This window comes from Mauremys reevesii, linkage group 23 (genome assembly GCF_016161935.1).
Source record: "Mauremys reevesii isolate NIE-2019 linkage group 23, ASM1616193v1, whole genome shotgun sequence".
NCBI lineage: Eukaryota > Metazoa > Chordata > Testudines > Geoemydidae > Mauremys > Mauremys reevesii.
The window spans coordinates 22167772-22189783 of record NC_052645.1 but is presented as its reverse complement, the minus strand read 5'-3'; the positions used below and the strand labels follow the sequence as shown (position 1 = coordinate 22189783).

At 52.5% G+C, this 22012-nt stretch overlaps 1 protein-coding gene across 3 annotated transcripts in view; it reads left to right on the top strand.

Annotated features, from left to right (window-relative positions):
• Positions 1–21554, top strand: part of RSPO1 (R-spondin 1) — a 40251-nt gene extending 18697 nt beyond the window's left edge. For 2 of the 3 annotated variants that reach the window (XM_039511550.1, XM_039511551.1), the window contains exons 2-6: positions 2244–2348; positions 14029–14220; positions 15995–16144; positions 18052–18240; positions 20884–21554. In XM_039511550.1, coding sequence (XP_039367484.1) covers positions 2306–2348; positions 14029–14220; positions 15995–16144; positions 18052–18240; positions 20884–21041 — 732 coding nt within the window. In that variant the 5' untranslated portion in view covers positions 2244–2305 and the 3' untranslated portion in view covers positions 21042–21554. Of the gene's footprint in view, positions 1–2243; positions 2637–14028; positions 14221–15994; positions 16145–18051; positions 18241–20883 lie in introns of all 3 variants that reach the window. The other variant, XM_039511549.1, reaches the window with a different exon arrangement.
• Positions 21555–22012: the final 458 nt, after the last annotated feature.

Genomic DNA, 22012 nt, shown 5'->3' with positions numbered 1-22012 from the left:
GAAGGAAGATAAAACTCCAGGCTTCAGGGCTTAAACCAATCCCTAACTATTAGGAGTTAGGGACCTTCATGAGGGCAAATTATCCCACACCTGCTACTGCAGGGTTTCTTACCCCTTCCTCTGAAGCAGCTGGTGTTGGCCCCTGTCAGAGGCAGGACACAGGCCTAGATGGACCCTGAGTCTGATCCAGTCTGGCAATTCCCATGTTCCTGAGAGTGTTACAAATATGAATGAATTAATCTGCTCTAGGGCATGTCAATATTACTGGAATGGAAAAGTGTCTTGTGGTTAAGGCACTGGTCCAGAACCAAGGACATCAGGCGTCATTGTCACAGACCCCTGTGTGACCTTGGGCAAGTCACTTAATCACTCCACACCTCAATTGCCCAGCTGCAAAACAGGGATAATAATTCTGCCTGTCTATTTAGGTTGTAAGGTCTTTGGGGTAGGGGCTGTCACTTACAATGTGTGTGTGCAGCACTAGCTCAAGGGGAGCCTGTACTTGGTTGAGCATCACTGTAATACAAGTAGTAATATATTAAGTCCATTTTACAGATAGAAGAAATGGGGCACAAAGACGTAAGAGACTTGTTCAGAGGTTACACAGCAAATGAGTGGTGGAGGCAGATGAGAACCCAGGTGCCAAGGGCGGCTCCAGGCCCCAGCACGCCAAGCACGTGCTTGGGGCGGCATGCTGCAGGGGGCGCTCTGCCAGTTGCCGGGAGGGCGGCAGGCGGCTCCGGCGGACCTCCCGCAGGCGTGCCTGTGGAGGGTCCGCTGCTCCCACGGCTTCAGTGGAGCATCCGCAGGCATGCCTGCGGGAGGTCCACCGGAGCCGCGGGACCAGTGGACCCTCCGCAGGCACGTCTGTGGGAGGTCCACCAGAACCGTGGGACCGGTGACCAGCAGAGCGCTCCCCCGTTGCGTGCCGCCGTGCTTGGGGCGGCGAAATGGCTAGAGCCGCCCCTGCCAGGGGCCCTGACTTCCAATCCCCTATTACAGACATTGCTGGCACCCTTTTCTCCTCTAGGGACATTGTCACACACACAGCTAGGGTGACCAGACAGCAAATGTGAAAAATCGGGACGGGGGGGTGGGGGTAATAGGAACCTATACAAGAAAAAGACCCAAAAATTGGGACTGTCCCTATAAAATCGGGACATCTGGTCACCCTACACACAGACATTTTCTCTCATTTCTCTTTACCCCCCTAGAACAATGGCACAGAACAATTTGCTTTTTGTCGGAGTTGCTCTTGCCTTGATTTGTCCACCCGCACATGCCACCATTGCTTCCCGACTGGTACATCACTGTTCACTGCAGTGATGTCAGCACAGCTGTGAGAATAGTCTTTGTTAATTAACTTGGGCTTCCTCTGCTGGCTGGATCTGCAGTAGCAGCAGAGCGAAGGCAAGAGACAGCCCTAAAATGACAGCTCCTGAGCATGGTTTGGTGAATTTATCAGTTATTTCCGATTTATAAAAAATGGATGATCTAGGACACTTTCCAGGTAATGACAATGTTTTAAGGCTGGGAAAACGTGGGGCCTGTGTCTTGTCCTGGGCAAACCTGACTGACACATGCCAGAAGAGTCATTTTGCTATTTCCAGGGTTTTTTTAATTTTGTTGTGCAGGAAATTTTGGCTTGTGGTTCTGACCTGGGACAATCGTACCTAGTCTGTGTGAGGGAGGATGAGCAGCTCTGTCCCTACGCACAGCACGAAATCTCAGTAGCTACAATCACATCAATAGCTACTTACCCACATTAAGTCACTAGACATTCAGAGATGCCCACTTGACTGGAGACATCTCTGAAGCTGGCAGCCTACAAGAGCCTCACCGACAAGCTGGTCACTGGCAGATGAGCAGTGATCGGGATTGGCAGCACTTTAAGCACATTCTAGCTCGAAATAGGCCATCCCTTAGTCAATGTAAAAACTACACTCAGTCATGTTAACTTTCTCAAAGGAAATAGGTTGCTATTAGTTTTTAAGCAAACAGGAACTTCCAGATATGTCTGTGAAGTAATTTTACCTGTCAGTCTCCTCCCTGCAGATCTGCTGCCTGCCCCTCCCACCCACCCCCACTTTCTGCCCTTCCAGGGCTCTGTGATATTGTTATTCCTCCCAGCCTGCTATTTCATCCTGCACTTGTATATTAATTCTTGCAGCGTCCCGCTGAGCACAAGACGTAAAAGAACATTTATTATTCCATAAGGTTAATCTGTTCCTTTTCCCTTCCAGTTTGTGTGGGTGTGCGTTTGGAAGCTACAAGCCGCTAACGCTCACGGCGTGGGAACCCCCAGATGGGACTAGATCCACGCTCCTGTGCTCCTTATGGGGTTGAAGGTAGACTCATGTTACCTACTACCTAAGTTTTCTGTGGCTGATATTATGGTGTGCGGATATGGTCCAGTACCAGGCATCGTGTACAGACTTTCACTTCTGATCCAGCCCAAGACACATTAGCAGGAGCAAACCCAGACACCACCCTGTGGAACGGACTCTCGATCACCCTGCAGTCTAGGCACTGGGAAGTTACTATGCAGCTTGGACTGTTTCTGGTGGTGGTTTTTCTAAGCTTGATGGATCTGACAGGCAGCAGCAAGGTGGTGAAGGGCAAGAGGCAAAGACGAAGTATGTATGAAATGCTTTTCTTCTCTGACTCCCCCTCGCGATGCAGAATGTCAGTGTCTGTGCGTGACATGCCCCTGGTGTTCGCAGGCACCCAAAGGGCAGGGGAGGAGCAGCTGGCTCAGGGTAAGCAGTGCAGAAGGGGGTGGTAGTGTGGGATTGTTACCACGCCCAAAGCAGAAGGTAACGGTTTGACATGTAGCTCAGTCCCTGACTGTGTAAGCTCCTCAGGGCAGGGGCTGGGGCTGTTTGTGTCTTTCCAGGTCAGTGCCTAACAAATCCCGCAAGGAGCCTGGCTGGAAAGATACGTCCCTTTCTCTTGCTGTCAGATAGGGAACATTTCCAAGTTTGCTTCCTCTGCACCCAGCTTTTTCTACTGGCTGGGCTGACAGTTCCCCCATCCCTTACTGAGCTCCGAGCAGGAACTGGTTCCTCTGACTCTGCAGGAACATGGTGATCTTATGTTCCCCCAAAGCTGGCCCCCAGCTCGTAGCTCAAGGGAGACCTACTGGGCTCTGGGTTTGTAACAACCTGCAGCCCTGTTCCAGATTTCCATTAAGAAACCTGCAGCTTCCAGGCCAGTGAGAGCCTGTGGTGGCTACAGAGTGTGTGGAAGAGAACAGAGGCAGGTGCATGGAGTAGAATAGCAACCGGGGCTGCAGGTGAATCAGGAAAAATCACTGCGCTGAGGGCTGGCGAGTGCACCCAGGAAACTGAAAAAGGGAGTTTCCGCTCCATCCTCAGCTCCACCAGGAATTATGAATGGGCCAAGCCCCTGCCCCTCTTTAACAAAGCACGTAGACTCTGAGCTAGTGACCGAGCTGCCGGTTCTACAATGAGCTGGACGCAATACTCAGTGGTGACCCAACCTCTGCTGAGAAGTCCCCTGTGGATACTTTGTCGCCAGTCGAGAGTGGACTGAGCCAAGAGGAGGCAGACAGGAGAGGAGGCCCATGGTAAGTGGATCTGATTTTGGGAATTGCTGAAGCGAGTTGTTGGGGGCAGGAGGGTTGCAGAAAGCAGGCTTGTCTCTCACCTCCTGCCTAGTTTGGGCGGCGGAACAGGCTGTTGATTGACTCCCTCACTTCACGTGAATCTCCCTCAGAGATCTCCAGGAAACTCTCGTGGAGATACTGGGCAATCTGCTCCCGCAGGTTCCTCGGCAGAGCTGCCATTGTGCCATCACGGAGGGGGCGGGGACACCATTGCTGCACACAGGCGTGCCGCATAGGGGCCAGGGTGGAAGCTGCATGCTTGGAGAAGACCCTCCCTTGATTCCCCGCTCACCCTCAGCAGCGAGATATCTTCCATAATGATCCCTCCTGTGGAACGTGTGGGGACAGGAATGATTATCACCCCCCTACAGTGCGGCTCTCCCCCAGCGCCCAAGAGCCACGTACCCAGTGTACAGCGGGGTCGGGGAACAGTGATTTCCCCTGCCCCTGCGGCTACTCACCATTTTGGGGGTCTTGGGGCTCATGTGTGCTTGCCTGGAGTCAGCCAGTTAGTGTCAGGTGTGTGAGCACTGGCTGTGTTTTAAAGCACTGAATCAGTGTTGTCTGTGTTGCAAACAATCCTGCTTCTGTAAAATGTTGCATTTAAACTTCACAGAGATGCCCTTGGGAGGCCAGCCTCCCTTATCGGCAGCAGAACGGTTGTGAAGAATTAGAAGGGGACCAAGAAGAACTAAGGAGAACTTTCTGCGTGAGGTTATGATGCAGTCCACTGCCGAGAAAAGGGAATTGAAGGAGTGGCGGGACAGCGAGAAGAGGGACCGAAAGGAGAACGCAGCACACCAGAAAGAAGCCACGGAGCAGCTCTTAACAGTTATGGAGCGACAAGTGGACACACTCCAGGAGATACTAGCCCTTCAAACCGAGCAGCTCCGTGCCTGCCCTCCCCTGCAGCCGCTGTCGCAAAACTCTTTCCCAGGCGCCCCCGCCGCCAACACACTCTTATCAACCCCCTGGCTCCACTCTCTTCCTGCAGCATTCCGACTCCTCCCTCATGGTCCAGCAGTGTGGACTCCCAGTACCCACTGCACTCAACACCCAGCCCTCTGCAGTTTGGCCCTGCTGAAGTACAGCACCCGCTGCATTGTACTCCAAAGAAGAAGGTTGGGTATGATCCCTGGACATACACAAATCTGTAGCCGTCCCGGGACCCCACCTCCTCTTGAGACCTTCTATTCCCCCATCCCTCTCCCTGCTGATTAATTTTTTCATTTGACTCTCTCCTCCAGTTGTTGTCTTTCAATAAAATAATTGTGTTGGTTTGAAAGCAATCTTCATTCTATTAAGTGAAAGCAAAAAGAGCCCTGCAAAGCAACATACAATTATGTTAAGGCCTTTTCTTGCATCATGTGCACCAATCACCTCCTAGCATTACAAGCACTGCAGTCCCGAGCATAGCAACAAATACTAGTGGCTTTCAGCTTCAAATTGCTGCCTCAAAGCATCCCTGATCCTTATGGCCCCATGCTGTGCCCCTTTAATAACCCTGGTCTCCAGCTGTTCAAACTCAGCCTCCAGGTGCTGAGCCTCTGCAGTCCAGCCCTGAGTGAAGCTTTCACCCTTCCCTTCACAAATATTATGGAGCCTACAGCATGTGGCTATAAGCATAGGAATATTGTCATTGGCCATGTCCAGCTTCCCATACATGCATCACCAGCAGGCTTTTAAATGGCCAAAAGCACACTCCACAGTCATTCTGCACTTGCTCAGCCTGTTGTTGAACCGCTCCTTGCTGCTGTCAAGTTGCCCCGTGTATGGCTTCATGAGCCACGGCATTAAGGGGTAGGTGGGGTCTCCCAGGATCACAATAGGCATTTTGACTTCCCCTACCCAATCTTCTGATCAGGGAAGAAAGTCCCTGCTTGCAGCTTCTTGAACAGGCCAGTGTTTCAAAAGATGCGTGCGTCATGCACCTTTCTGGACCAGCCTGTGTTAATGTCTGTGAAACACTCGCGGTGATCCACAAGTGCCTGGAGAACCATTGAGAAATACCCCTTGCAATTAATGTACTCAGTGGCTAGGTGGTCTGGTGCCAGAATTGGAATGTGCGTCCCATCTGTTGCCCCTCCACAGTTAGGGAAGCCCATTTGTGCAAAGCCATCCGCAATCTCACACACATTGCCCAGAGTCACGGTCTTTCTGAGCAGGATGCGATTAATGGCCCTGCACACTTCAATCAACACGAGTCCAACAATCGACTTTCCCACTCCGACCTGGTTAGCGACCGATCAGTAGCAGTCTGGAGTAGCCAGCTTCCACAGTGCAATCACCAACGGCAGGGCAGCTCTCAGTCTCGTGCCCTGGTGCTGTAGGGCTGGTGCGAGCTCATCACATAGTCCCATGAATGTGGCTTTCCTCATGCGAAAGTTCTGCAGCCACTGCTCGTGATCCCAGACGTGCATCACGCTGTGATCCCTCCACTCAGTGCTTGTTTCCCGAGCCCAAAAGCGGCATTCCACTGTGGTTAGCACCTCCGTGAATGCCACAAGCATTCTTGTGTCATAGCTACTACATGTGAAGAGATCAATGTCACACTCCTCTTGCCTTTGTAGTTTAAGGAATAACTCCACTGCCTCTCGTGACGTGTTGGTCAGTGCGAACAGCATTCTTGTCAACAGCTCGGGATCCATTCCTGCAGCCAGAAAGAGGCAGGGCAGGGCGCGCAGTACACAAACCATTGAAAGATGGCACCAAATGCGGACAGAAGCACAGGGATTGCTGGGATGCGAAGCAATGCATCACGGGACATTGGGACAGGACCCAGGATGCCCCGCGACCCCTTCCGCCTTCCCACAAGTCTTAGTGGCAAAAGAGAAAGAGGTGCTCTGTGGGATAGCTGGCCAGAGTGCACCGCTCCGAATAGTGCCACAAGTGTGAACATGCTATTGCGCAGGCAGCTGTCAGTGTGAACACACAACAGGGGTTTTCCTTTGGCGCTATCTGAGCAGCACTGTAACTGCCCGCGCTGTAACTTTGCCAGTGTAGACGTGCCCTCACTCTGTTATTTAGCCATGGGGGCATTTTGAGGCCCTCTGACTGTTTTTTTTTAATTATTTGGGGTATACGTAGAGTTTATGATGGTGTTTTTTAATAATTTCCATGCAGCTTGCAGGCATTTTACTCTTGTGATTGTTCCTTTCAATTTCCGTTTAATTAGCCTCCTCATTTTTGTCTAGTTCCCGTTTTTGAAGTTAAATTCTACGTGGTAGGTTTCTGAGTTATTTCCCCCCACAAGGGTGTTAAATTTAAGTAAATTATGGTCACTATTACTGAGCGGTTCGGCTATTTTCACCTCTTGGACCAGATCCTGTGTACTACTTAGGACTAAATCAAGAATTGCCTCTACTTTTGTGGGTTCCAGGACTAGCTGTTCCAAGAAGCAGACATTAAAGGAGTCCAGAAATTTTATCTCTGCGTTCCGTCCTGAGGTGACATGTATCCAGGCGATATGGGGATAGTTGAAATCCCCCATTATTAATGGGTTTTGTAGCCTCTCTACTCTCCCTGAGTATTTCGCAATCACCGTCACCATCCTGGTCAGGTGGTCGATAGTACATTTCTGTTGCTAGACTCTTATTATTCAAGCTTGGAATTACTATCCATAAAGATTCTATGGTACAGTTTGATTCTTTTACTATACTTGACTCTATGCTTTCCTGCACATATAATGCCAGTCCCCCTCCAGCACGACCTACTCTGTCATTCCTGTGTCTTTTGTACTCGGGTATTACCGTGTCCCATTGATTAGCATCGCTCCACTGAGTTTCTGTGATGCCTGTTATATCAATATCCTCATTTAATATCAGACACTCAAATTCACCCATCTTAGTATTTAGACTTCTTGCGTTTGTATCCAAGCACTTATAAAGCGTGTCAATATTTAGTTGTCTGCCTTCATGTGATGTGACTGAACAGGACTCTGTGTCTTTGGCTGTTCTCTTCAGTTCCTGCCTGTACTTTATCAACTTCTATCTTCTCCTCTTTACTAGAATATAGAGCATCCCCTTTCATAAACTCTCTGCAAGGGATGTGTCTGTCCGAACCATGTTCTGACAGAGGTAGCATTGCCCCCTCCGAGAAGGGAAGGGGCAGGAAAGCCTGGGACTCAGTGTCCCGTGGGAGCAGAGCTGGCCAGGGCACTGCCCCTGGAGCTCAGTGTGTCAGTGCCTCTCTTGCATGAGTGAGATCTGGCTGCATGCAAGCTGTAATCTCTCAGGAAGGGCTTGGCAGGGTTGCCATGCTGCCAGCCGAGCTGGGAATTAGCTCCCCTTTTCAGCTGCTAAGCCAGGCGGATCACCTGGGGAAACATACAGGTTGAGCTTCCAGAAGCACCCCCAGTTGGGCAGCGCAGACGGCGATGCAGCCAGAGAACGGGTGCTGCTATTCAGCCTTCTGGGTTCTGTCCTAGAGACTGAGCCTCCAGCGCCCGCACCCAGGGATTCCACCTGCTTCCTCGGTCTTGTCACACGCTCCTGCCTCCTTGGGAGCTCCTCCTGAGGAACCTGGTGCAGCAGCAGCACCGCTCCGTAGCCACGAAGGACAAGCAGCAAACGAGAGATTTTGCTCTCAGTGGTGTGCCCCCATTCTGTTCCTAACCCAGCACAGACAGAGGGGATGTGCCATCCCGATTCATCCACCTCCTCCCTCCAGAAGCTTACCTGTGTCTTTAAGAAACAGTTCCGTAAGGCAAGAATGATACCTGGTTACATACAGGGTCCTTCAGCCTGATACCTGGTTACAGAGATCTTGGATGTATTGCATGTAATAGGCAAGGTACTGAAACCCAGTGACCAAAAGAGTTAAGGGAAATCACAGGCACAAACCACCCCCCTCTTGAACCCATGCTAAGTTGGACGCTACACCAAAGCCTTGTCGGGGTGACAGTAAACTCTAGAGATGGGAAATCGATTTTTTCCTGGTGCACGGCTGCTGGTAAGGTGATCCAATGGCTTTAACTGGTAGTGGTTGGTTATTCAGTAGTGCAGGATGCACAATCCCTTGTGCAGAAGCCATGCTGGTGCCTTGGATGAGACTGTTTCCACCCTGACGTCATTCCATTTTCACAGTAAAATTCTGTGTTTGAAACCTGGGTGGGACGCTGCAAAACTTGTGGCTCAGAGGGGAGAGTCGGGGAAAGTAACTCCGGGGATGGGGGCGTGACCTTCCGCCCCAAGGTCACCCATTCCAGTCCAGGCCTCGGTCAGCAGCCGCCACCATCTGACCAGCCTTTGGTGACCCCTGCAATGAGCTGAGCTCAGTCCTCTTCCTCGCGGGCACATACCATCCTGACAAGGCACGTGGGCAGGCTCAGCGCAGAGACCGAGGGTTAAATGGAGCTGCTAGGGAACTGGGCAAGTCACTACCGCTCTGTGCCTCTTCTGCAGCCCCCGACTCTTTGCCTGTCTAGTCTCAGGGCAGCCTCTGACCGTCTGGGAGCAGTGGCCTAGCACAGCGGGGCACCGACCTCGGCTCAGGTTTCTAGGTGCTATAATAATAAGTAGCAATAATGGACAAAGAAATGGGATCCCCCTCTTGGCCCAGAGGTGGTCCCTGGTGGTGAGGTCTGAGGCCCAGGGGAAGTGGGCAGGTGGGCTGGCAGAGGTGCTGCCTGTGTGGCTATAGAAGAGATGTCAAATTCTAGCACAACATTCCCCAAGCCCCGATTCAAACAGCTCCATTATCCAGCAGAGCCCCGTGGAACGCCCCCTGGGATGAGATGCCCCAGGCCGTAGCTCTGCACTGAAGCCGTCTGTCTGCGTGGCGTAGGGCTGGTTAATATAAACCATTCTACAATTTCCACTCAGGGAGTGGACTGTGGAGCTGGGTGTCTCTGCTCGGTGGTCACTGAGCAGTCGCTGTGTTCAGTTTGAAACTAGTGGGTGATTCACTGTTCTGGGCCTGAGGCGACTTGGCGACACGTACTGATCGTGAGCATGGCTCTGAGCAAACAAGACTTGGGGAGAAGGAGCCGTAAAAAACCTCGGCATCCAGCTACTTCCAAGTGGGCTGAGAAATGAGCACTGTGTGCGGGGACTGGGGGGAGAGGAGCTCGTATGTGCCCGAGGTGGGGGCTGCAGGCTCTCTGGCCGCACTCCGGAGCAGGATCAGAACATCAAGGCAGAGGGTGGGCTCGTTGCTAAAAGGGTCAAAATGAAGGTGGTTTTCTGCCCAAGTGGGCAATGCAGCTCCACTGCTCTGCTGAGAGGCAGGGAAACAAAAGGGGAGGTGTCACCTTGCTTAAAGGGAGCCCCTATCCATCAGCACAGCCACCCCGTACAGGTCAGCGGAGCTGCTCAAACCAGGGAAAGAGTTTCACAAAACAGAGCAAAATTCCTGTCCTGCCAGAGCAGGCACAATGACCGAATGAAATCAGCTGCATCCCTCCCTGCAGGTAGGGGCCAGGTTCTGCCTCCATGTGCTCCCCCTTGCCTCCCTCTCATGCTGCTCAGTGGGAGCCCCTGCACCAATCCAAGGGGGAACTTGTCCCTAAAACGGGGAGGGGAGTTAGCAAGAATTCAGTCCTGACCAGTAATTAGAATTTGTTCTGTTGAATCAGGAATCTGCTCTGATTTCTGTTTCGTTTTCTGTGCTTAGAACAGCCTCCGTAGCCCAAACAGGAAAAATGCCATCAGCAGTTGTGTGGTTCTGAAAAGTTACTGAAGCGATTTACAGGGTTTGCAAATTGCTCTGGAAGCAAGAGCGAGGTTTTTCTTTTCCTTTGTGAATCCAAGTCCTTGCCGCTCAGTTACTAGCCTGGAATTTAAAGAGTCTGTCGTTCCAGTGCTTGCTTTTGAGGTATAATAAATGCAGTATTTAAAATACAAAAAGATGTAGACGTTCTATAAACACAGACAATGCTTACATAATTAACTAATAAAAATAACCTGCATTCTAGCCTGCAAAAAATGTTGTTAGTTTCAAAACAAAGCAGAGTTTTGTATGATAATTAGAAGCAGAAGATGCTCAAACATGAACGTGGACATTTTCCTTGGCCTGAGGTTAGGGCCTCAGAACTGGTCTCAGTTTGGGAGGCAGTAAAATCTCCCTGTCGCCTGATGTAACTGACATATATAGGAGGTTTGGGACCTGAATCAGCTCCAAGCAGAGTGGAGAGGTATTTGGATGATTTCCCTTTTTCTGGACACACCAGGGTTTCCCCTTTTGAAATCCACAGACATGTGAGCCCAGCTTATCTGGGGCAGGACCCTGCTGACCAGGGAGGATGGTCCTTGGCTGACCTGGTTACCTCCCTGTAAAGTATATGGCTGCCGGCAGATGCGGGCATGTGATTCTGGGCTGAGTGAGTTGCTCCAGGAGCCAGGCAGTAAGCTGAGCCAGGCATGTGACCCTCTCCACTTCAGCCGGCTGCAGGCACATACTCCCAGATCACTTCAGGATCCAGGGATCTGTAGAGATGCATTCCCCTGCGGCTGCTCTAGGAGTGGTAGCCAAAGCCAGCCCACGTGTTATTTCTGAGCGGGAGATGGAGTCGCTGGGGGAACGGGGGGGGCTGGTGGAAGCGCTTTGGTGAGGGAGCCGGGGGGGGGTGTTATTCAGGGTTTATTACAGGTTTTGGACGCTGGGCCAAATTGCTGTTGTTGTTTTCATGATATTTATCTCCATGTTCAGAGCAACCAAACCAACCAGACCAGGTGTGCGACAGCCCTGCTCCCTCCCCACCCAAGTAGATTTGGGCGCGTGATTCCATCCAGCTATGCATCAGTATGGTCCAAGACAGCGTGCGAGATACCATCTCTTCTGGGTATTAAGCAATCGCACTGGTCCCAGATATTGCTGCAGTTGCTTCTGAAATGAGGCTGAGAATAGTGGCTGTGCAATGCCGGGCTTCAAGTTCAAATCACTTGCTTCTTGGTCATCTCTTCTAGCCTGCTCAGCCTGGGGGAAAGGGGCAGGGAAGGAGAGAGCCCGTCTCTCTGAATATCTAATCTGGGTATTTATCGGTGTCTGGGTGCCTGTTCTGGAGCATCATGGCATAGGCTCTGGTGTGAGCTGTGCATGCAGCCTCCTGGGTTGGAAGGATGGGAGAGGAATAATGGGCAAGAACGGGGAATCCTTGAGGTCTCTTTCCCTTGTGCTGCAAGTTGGACACAGAGGAGTTTTGCAAACGTTACCTTCTCAAGGCCAAATATGTTTTTCTCGCAGTAGCACATACGAATGCCAATGCTGACCAGGGCAGCGGGGATCCTGAGAATGTTGGGCAGCATTAGCTCAAGGAGTTTGCTAAATGTTGCTGTGTGGACAGATGCTTGTGTCCCATTGAGGAAGATGCGGGCCAGGCTTGGAAGGGGCCTGAGGAACAGATGTGCCTTGGCCACAAAGCACAACAGTGCTTGTAATGGCCACAGGAGCAATCAATTATTTATCTGGGTTTGACTCATTTTCTCTGGGCAGCATTTAAGCTGGGCCATGAGCTCACTCATTGCATCAAATATTAATGGCAGGTCTCCTGAGAGAGGGATTTTTTTCTATGATGCTGCTGATTGGCCATCAAAGGGTCCGTTCTTACCTAAGAGCCAGGGCTAGGGAGCATTTCACCACAGCAATAAACCATCTCAAAGCTGCAGGAACATTAGTGCCATCTCCCATGGGATGATGCGTGAGTTATTAGGCCCAAAGACACAGGGCTGCTTACTGGCAAGAAACACTCAGCTCTCTTCACAGGGGCTTTTGGAATTGTAGATTTCAAATGTTCTTCTGGAGCCAGCTTGAGCTGCGCCACGTTTCTGGCAGGAAAGGTGTCTTGTGACTCTGAGAACGTTCCAGCGCAAAACTCAGGCAGTGTCAGTCCCAGTTAAAATGGGAGTCTTTGGGGCGAATTTCAAATGAGAAGCTACAACAGGGAGGAGAGCCTATCCAAGTGTTCCCTGTCCGGCTCTGCTGATGTACCTCCACCCTGAGCTGCAGCATGCTCTGCGTTCAAACCCGTGTTCCTCACCCCTCCGCCCCAGCTCTGCTCATGCACCAGCAGCCCGACCTACAGCAGCTCCTGCTATGCCGAATCCTGGTTCTCCTCGTCAGTGGAAATGGCCAAATTAGCCCATAGTTTTGTCCTACTGACACATGAACGTTGCAGCAAGGTGGACCCAGTTTATCTCCTGCTGGGATTTGAATCTGGGCTCTCCAGAGGCATGTACCTAAAGCAGTATACCTCTGGGCATGTGTCAGTGTTCACACTCCATCCTCTCCACCCCAGCCCTGACTTAGCAACAGTAACGTCTGCTTAGAAGGAACATCAGGATAGATGGGACAATCGGACTCTGCCTGATTCCCTCATCTCAGGGAGCTTCTCTTGCCGCCCAGAGTGTCCCATCCGCTATTATCCACTGGAAGTTTAGCCCTGAATCCTGACCAAATTAATGATGGGCTTGTACTTTGCAGGTTACATTCTCACTGGTATGAGGTTGCATTTGGCCAGGGAGGTGCAGCTCTGGTGAAGGTTGGCTTGGGGTGTTGAAAGGTTGTGGTTTGACAGGCTGATACAAGGCGGGTTTCACCAAACAGAAGTCAGATTGGGTTAGCTCAGTAACACCGATAGTGTAAGGTTTTCCTATAATCTCTACTTTCTGATAACTCCTGTGTTGGGCAGGTTTGAGCCTGCTGACACCCACTGGAACATCCTCCTCTCCCATCATTTAATCATAATTCTGCTACGTTTCCCCTATTGTCCACATGTTGGGGCGGCCAAGGCTTCATCCATAGTGCGATGTCACACCTAGTCACTCTGCCATGTGCTTCACCACACAGACTGGGCAGATCTAAAACTGGAGCACTTCTGTCTGAAATGCTCAATCTGGAGCCACACCTGGCCTGCCGAACTGCAAAGAAAAGGTTGAAGTGAGGGGGAAATAGGAAACAGAGACAAAGGGGGGCCCAGAAATTGGGGCTGGGAGGTTAGGGTTTGAGCGACCAGCTTAGCTCAGGCCTGAGCCATTTCGTCCATTTTGAAGCCTGATAATTTTTCTTGCAAAGAATTCCGAAATGCTTCTCATTTCATTATTGAAGCCTGTGCCAGACCCACCCTGCAGGAATCCCACATGTGCTGCCCCTTGCCTACTGGAGAGAGGAGTGCTGACCTGGAGGAGGGCTCCGTCTTCTCGCCGATTCAGCCCAGGGACTCTTTGCTGAGGCTGACAAAGGGCCCAGATTGGGGGCGGGGGTGGATTGGTTCTTGCAGACACTTGACCACAAGGGCTGATTCCACAAACCCCGTGAAGATGTTTTATAAACCTGAATAGCAGATCGCAGCCAGCACGAGAGTGGGCCATGTAACAAGCTGCTGTTGTTGCAACCAGTTCCCCTGGAGAATCTTGCTGCTCTGTGATGTGTGTGTTAATCTGCGGGTATCTCTCTTGCCTTTTCAGTCAGTACCGAGGTGAGTCACGGCTGTGCGAAAGGTTGTGACCTGTGCTCTGAGTTCAACGGGTGCCTGAAATGTTCCCCCAAACTCTTCATACTGCTGGAGAGAAATGACATCCGACAGATCGGGATCTGCCTGCCATCCTGTCCGCTGGGGTACTTTGGCGTTCGCAATCCAGACATGAACAAGTGCATCAGTAAGTGCCAAGGCCTGGGAGGTCCTCTCATCCAAGGCTTGCAGTGAGTTAACCCTTGCCTGCCCCCAGGAGGTGGATAGGTGGTAATATCCCCATTATATGGATGGGGGAACTAAGGCACAGAGAGGGAAAGTGACTTGCCCAGAGAATACCCACAGAAAGGGATCCCTTTGTGACTTGCTGCTTGCAGCCCTGAGTAAGGCATGAGAGCAGAAGAGAGATTTATCCTGTTTTGCACCTGAGACGGGAATGTAATTCTCTCCCCTGCAGAGGTGGCTGCGTTTCCACCCACAAACCCGTAGTGGTTTATTTGAAACAGATTAAGAAGCAGCAGCATGCGCCATAAGCTTTCCCAGTGCCACCTAATGGCTCCTGCCAAGCCAGGGTCAGTGGAAGTAGTGAAGTGAGTTTACCTAAGGTTGGAAAGATCACACACAGACTGTCCTACAGAGAGAGATAAATCAGTGGACACTGATGTAACGATGGCCTGAAAAGCCTGTCCGGCATCTGTTAGCTTGGACATCAGCCCCTCCTCTCAGCTTTTGACTTGCATTTTGGCTTCTTTGTCTTTGGCCAGGGTCCCCAGGGACCTAGGCTAGGAGCTGACTGCCGTCATTCTTGTTAGGAACAGGAAATTGTAGAAATTAGGTGGGAAGTGCAGAAATGTGGCTTGAAGCTACTGCAAGAGAGTGTAAATTGGTGCAACTCTGCTCAAGTCAACAGAGCTACACCCAGTTACACCAACTGAGTGTCTGGCCCAATGCATGTTGGGAACAAAATGCACTTAAACCACTGAGAGCCTCAGCCAGTGACAGACAAAATGTCCTCACGGGCCCATCAGCCAGGGTCAGGTTGCTATCATGGGTCTTTATAAGATGGGCATGGGGCAGGCTGGGGCTGGAGGTGAACTGTCAAACCAAAGAATTAGACACTTCTTGTTTTGTTTTGTGAACGGTCTGGCTTATCCACCGGGTCAAAGTGATGCTACCATACTGGTGTCATAGCGGTCCTCGCACGGTAACCCAGGTGTAGCTGCAGGCGTGGGTACCCGCCTGGATTTGGGTCTTGAGGTGGGCATGCTCTTACTTCCAGGCTCTTGTGTGGTAGCTGGGGAACCAGTGCCACAGATGCCACCTCTTCCTTCGTCTGCCCATCTGTAATGAATTGGGTCTTTGGCCGGGGTCTGTCTGTCTTCCATTGCAAGGGGCTGGGCCAACAGAAACACCAGTGAGTGAGCTGGACCTACGAACAATCCTGGGGTCATTTCATTAGCAGCTTTCTAGAACCTGGCACCGCAGCCCACGCTGCAGCTGCGTAAGGAGTCACCGAAACCGGACTCAGCTCCATGTGTTCTGCCATTTTGGCTGAGTGTCAAACTGAACATGAGCCCAACCTGGTTATGTGATAACTTCGCAGAGCGGCTCTATCCTGCAAGAAGGGGCAATGGCAGAAGGGAACCAGTAACAAGCTGCTACTCTGGCAGAATGCTCAGAGACATACACTGGCTGTCTGCAGATTCCATGGGGCCAGGAGGGCTTTCTAGTGGGGTATCTAGACCTCCCCTTTGCATAGCTCCACTCTTCCTCCCTCTCCAGCAGATGGTGCCCAGTCTCCGCCTTGAAATGTAACTTGACTGCAACACACACTTTCTGTACATAAAGGCCACAGAAGCCTGCTGGGAGCTGCTTTTCAATCATATCCATGGATCTGCTGATTTTGGCCCTGGGGGTAGAATTCAAACTATGTGGCTGTTTTTTTCCTTTTTCCTCCCCAGAATGCAAAATTGAGAACTGTGAGGCCTGTTTCAGCCGAAACTTTTGCACAAAATGTAAGGAAGGTTTGTACTTGCACAAAGGGAGATGTTATTCCACCTGCCCAGAAGGCTACTCTGCTGCCAATGGCACTATGGAGTGCAGCAGTCCTGGTAAGTGGCATTAAAGCTGTTATAGCGATTGATTTGTCTGCCGGGTCTTGCAGCATTCTGCAGGCTCAGCTTGTGCTTCCTGTCTGTATGCAACAGCGTATTAATACTTGCCTGCTTTCGCTGCTGCTCCTCCATCACACCTGCTGTATTTCAGTGACGTCCCAGTAGCAGCAGTGACATGCTAGGGGGCCAGAGTGGGCAGCCCAGCAAGTATATACTCTGCCTGTATGTGAATGTCGCAATTAGCAGCTCAGCAGGTGCATTCTAGATGACCTGGAGGTACCTGAAGGGTTCGGCAAGAGCCAAGAAATTCCAGCTGACATTGTTGAAAAGCTTTTCTCTTTCCTATGAGAACATCCCAGTAAATCTGGGGGCGCTATAGTCTTTCCTCCAGTCCCAGGAAATACTGAGTGTACATGTGACCTTTCCTGCCTGGAGACAGATTTTCCCTGTAAGACCTGCACCTGAACCCCCCTGCCTGCATCCATGCTGTGCTGTGCAAAGCCAGGCAAACAGGAATCTGCCTCTTCATTTGTTCTTCAGTGGTTGCATATTTGCATCTGCAAAAACAACAACAACAACAACAAACAGTCAGGGGCTTAACTCTGCAGGAAGCTCCCCGCCCTTGGCAATTTAATATTTAGTTGCAAAATGCGTGATTGGTTTTCTGTGTCGGTTGCTTTAAAGCATAGTTGTGGTTTGGAAGATGTCAATAAACCCTGCAGGGGACAGGGCTAGCTGCAGCAGCATTCTAATGAGTGAAAGTACAGCCAGAGACTCAACCCTCTGGAGGAGTGCAAACCTTCGGGGATCCTACAGCACACTGTCCCGCTTCCTTGTTTGTTCGTTGCTTCTCCAAAAACACCTGCTGCTGAGACTCACGACCTAAATGATGGACTCAAGGATATAACAGCCTCAGGAAGGGGCAGGGAGAGCACACCTCTGACCTGCTAAAGGCCCAGATGTGGAGTGCAGTGGGTGACAAAGACCCCAAATGAGCACACACAAAAATTATCCGTGCAGGAAACTTAAACTGCGGCAGGCTCCCTTCCCTTCGTGCAAATGGCTCCTCAGTCTCGCCAGTCTTTGTTTGTAAAGTAAATAATTTTCCACAGTGAAAATGAGGGAGCACCGTGCTTGTGTGCAGTGCAGGGACCTTGGGGGCCAAGCAGGGTGGGTCCCTCAAAATGAGGGACGTTCGGGAGGTGTGCGGGGTGCGGCACAATGCAGGCCAGAGCCATGGGGCTATTTGGGTTAAGCAAACATCCAAAAGTGCAGGTGCGGCCATTGTCGGCACCCAGCTTCATGTGGGCGAGGTCCGTAGTGACCCACGTCTGGGGTTGCCAAAAGGGAAAGGCCACATGAGTCTAGGAGACGAGCGAGTATAAAAGCAGGAAGGGACGGTGGTGACTTGTTCGAGGAGAGGCAGATGTGATGCGCTGCGAGGGTCCATTCCCCTGCTGGGCTGGGAGCAGAGAACTGGCCTGGGGGAGCTGTCCCCGAGGGAGTGATGCCCTGAGCCGTCTGGCTGGGGCCAGGTGCAGGCAGAGCCTTCTCCTCAGGCACTGACTTGTTACACGGTCCCTGCCCTCGATTGCCACAACCCGTTGTGGTGCAGCCTGGAACTGGTGTTTGGACCCCAAGTGTCTCGCAACAGGCCCAGAAAATTCCCTTCCCAAGAGACTTTTTCCACATTGTTCTAGTGTTTGAATAATGCCGGAGGCTCCACCCTAGAGCTCTGGCTGGGCTGGGCTGTGGGGGAGGATTGCGCCTCGCCGGAGGCAGCTCTGGGGGAGACAGACATCTGTCTGGGATGCTGGGCGGCACGAGGGAGGGGAAGGACTCCCGGGACGTGTCGGGGGCACTGGGGAAAGTAGTTTCCTCCTGACTCTCTTGCTGTCTGGCAGCACAATGTGAACTGAGCGAGTGGGGCCCCTGGGGCCCGTGCGCCAAGAAGAGGAAGCTGTGTGGCTTCAAGAAAGGCAACGAAGAGCGATCGCGGAAGGTGCTGCAGGCTCCCTCTGGAGATGTGTCCGTGTGTCCTGCCACCACAGAGCTCCGGAGATGCACCGTGCAGAAGAACCAATGCCCTGAAGGTGAGCTGATGCCAGGCCATTGCACCCTCGCCCTTTGGGGACACGTTCTGTTCGCTTGGCATCAACATTTAGTTTCACTGCAGGACGTAACAAACAAGGCCCTGACAAGGGCAGTCGAGACCCAGGCTCAGAGCAGGGGAAAACCTGGGGCTGGGAGTAGCAGGAGAGTTCGTAGTCAGGTTCCAGGCTGGGGTTGATACCGAGGGTCAGAATCCGGTTTCAGACTCTGAGTCCGAAGGCGAAGTCCAAATCGAGCTGAGGGCAAGGCCAGGCACTCAGGAGCCAGGGGCAGGAATTGTGCTGGCAGCTACCTGAGATCCATGCTGTTGCCTGGACTTCCTGGACTGCTCCTTGGGTTTGTATAGGGCTGGGAGCCAATCAGGAACCGTCAGGCTGCCCCATGTCAGACCCCTTGAGGAGGGACTTCCCCGGCTCTGTGTCCTCAGCGGGTCATGGGCAGTGGAGCGCAGACTGGGTGGCAGCCTGGAGATGCCCCACTGCCTGGCAGCTCTGTAGGTCCGGGGTTGAGACCTGCTGGGCCTTCCAGCCCCCATTTAGGCCCTGCTTTGTGCTGCACCTTCACAGGACAGACACGTCTGTGCTGCCTGACCCTCCTTGCCACAGCCCAAACCGACAGATGTGAGCAGCTGTGCTGCGTTTCATGCAGTGTCAGGAGGCACTGAGTGTCTTGCCTTGCTCTTTACAGCATGTGTCCAATTTGCCTTTCATAGGAACGCAGCCCTGTCAAAAGCCTTTTGGGGCCGGTGTGCAACACAACAACTAGAAAGAACACCTGGCTGCAAAAACAGAATGAGCCACTGAGCAATTAGTTTTTAATAGGATCCAGCTTAAAAAGTCATCCCTGGACACAGCTTGCCATGTCTGCTGTATGTTGGCATTCTTATTCCATTAGCTTCTTCTCTGGAGCTAGAGAACACGCCAAGACAGACCAGTAAAGGGCTGGAGCTCGTAGCCAACTTACAGTGCGATGGTTGGGGTAGTCTTCCTCTCTAGTCCCCTTGCAGAATGCTGTTTTCTTTGCTGTTCCCAGTGTATTCCTTTTCTCTGAACATGAGGCTATTTCCTTCCCATCAATGAACAATACTGTTCACAGTCCCTGGACTTGTGAACTCCTGGAGGCTGGCGGCTTGTTCATTCCCCTCCTGATTGCATTAGGACTGCGCTTGTGCTGGCTGCTTTGGGGAGCCCAGTTCTAGATAGTGCCTAACCGTGCAGGCAGAAGACAAGAAGGAGCAGAGGGGAAAAGGCAGGCGTTGAGTTTAGTGGCTCTCAAATGCACAAAGTGAATTTTCCAGTCATGCTGAGTCTGGCCTGTAACACCAGGAAATGCCGGCTCTGAATGCCCTGCCAGGGATGGAAAATGACAAAACCAAATTCAAATTTCAGTCATCTCACCCCGCGGGTCACGAGGCAGCGCCTAGCCATTGGGGCCAGCGTGCCTGCAGGTCACGAGGCAGCGGCAGCGCTCGCTAGCCATTGGGGCCAGCGTGCCCGCGGGTCACGAGGCAGCGGCAGCGCTCGCTAGCCATTGGGGCCAGCGTGCCCGCGGGTCTCGAGGCAGCGGCAGCGCTCGCTAGCCATTGGGGCCAGCGTGCCCGCGGGTCACGAGGCAGCGGCAGCGCTCGCTAGCCATTGGGGCCAGCGTGCCCGCGGGTCTCGAGGCAGCGGCAGCGCTCGCTAGCCATTGGGGCCAGCGTGCCCGCGGGTCACGAGGCAGCGGCAGCGCTCGCTAGCCATTGGGGCCAGCGTGCCCGCGGGTCTCGAGGCAGCGGCAGCGCTCGCTAGCCATTGGGGCCAGCGTGCCCGCGGGCCACGAGGCAGCGGCAGCGCTCGCTAGCCATTGGGGCCAGCGTGCCCGCGGGCCACGAGGCAGCGGCAGCGCTCGCTAGCCATTGGGGCCAGCGTGCCCGCGGGCCACGAGGCAGCGGCAGCGCTCACTAGCCATTGGGGCCAGCGTGCCCGCGGGTCACGAGGCAGCGGCAGCGCTCACCAGCCATTGGGGCCAGCGTGCCTGCAGGTCACGAGGCAGCGGCAGCGCTCGCTAGCCATTGGGGCCAGCGTGCCTGCGGGTCACGAGGCAGCGGCAGCGCTCGCTAGCCATTGGGGCCAGCGTGCCCGCGGGTCACGAGGCAGCGGCAGCGCTCGCTAGCCATTGGGGCCAGCGTGCCCGCGGGTCACGAGGCAGCGGCAGCGCTCGCTAGCCATTGGGCCAGCGTGCCCGCGGGTCACGAGGCAGCGGCAGCGCTCACTAGCCATTGGGGCCAGCGTGCCCGTGGGTCACGAGGCAGCGGCAGCGCTCACTAGCCATTGGGGCCAGCGTGCCCGCGGGTCACGAGGCAGCGGCAGCGCTCACTAGCCATTGGGGCCAGCGTGCCCGCGGGCCACGAGGCAGCGGCAGCGCTCGCTAGCCATTGGGGCCAGCGTGCCCGCGGGTCACGAGGCAGCGGCAGCGCTCGCTAGCCATTGGGGCCAGCGTGCCCGCGGGCCACGAGGCAGCGGCAGCGCTCGCTAGCCATTGGGGCCAGTGTGCCCGCGGGTCACGAGGCAGTGGCAGTGCTCAGCTCTGTGATCAGCCAGAATTCCATTCAATATTCTCATTTTTGCTCCTTTGCTTGGTTTCAGGAAAAAGGAAGAGAAAGGAAGAGCAAGAAAAGCGAGATAACACGAATGGAAACAGAAACCAGAAAGACACCAAAGATGCCAAATCTGGCACCAAGAAAAGGAAAGGCCAGCAGAGAGGGACTGTGGTCCCCATGACTCCTGCTAGCCCTGCTCAATAGCTGCCCCTTTACAGTCACACGATGGCAAGAGTTCATTGCTGCTATGTATATGAAAGCTTTATTGAACCGGAGCACTGCTACACAACATACACAATCAGAAAGATAGATGGACAGACACAGAAACTACACACACGTACAGGCTGACAGAGACCACACACATATGCAACATAGACTGCAAAGTGCAAACTTCAAAGAAGAGGAGTAAGAAAATATAGGAGATGAAGCTTAAATGCCAAGGACTTTACAATGGGAAGCTGGGGAGAAAGTGTGAACCAGATAGGAGCGCAGTGATGCAGATATTCCTGAGTAAATGTCTCAAATAGAAGTCAGCCATGTAAACCCCAGCATAACGCAGCTTCAGCCAGAGACTAGAACTGATTTGCTACTATTCCAAATCAAAGGATCTGGAATCGCGCAAAGGCAGTGGCCTGTTTCTATTCCCCCTTCCTTTATTTTGTGTTTTAAGCTGTAAGAGAATATATGTTAAACCTTTGTGAGAAGAGGTCAGAGATGTCTGCCCTGAAATGGCTTCAAAAATTTATTTCAAATTAAAAAAAAAATCCAACAAAATGACAACCAAATTTCCGAGTGTGTGGTTCATGGCTCAGCCCCCGCGGAGGCTGGTGGCCCGTGGGGCAGGGCCTCTCTTGCAGAAGGAAAACTCATAAGACCTTTAAGAAAATCTCAGAAAATGTTGCCAGCTGCATTCTAGCCACAAATCAGTCGTCATTCACTTTCACAATCCCTGTCTGTGTTCAGTAAGCCCTGTTGAGAATTTCCCATCATGCAGCAAGTTGAGAAAATTAGAGGTTACAGCAAACCACCGGTTGTTTGATACTGCGATTCTGACAACAGTCGCAGCTGAAAGGATTCTGTGCTGAACTGAGGAAGGTGCTGGTCCCTTTGTTCAGACTCCTCCCAAACCTAATGGAGAAAGTTCACTTCAGTCTCTGCAGGGAGAAAAGGGCACA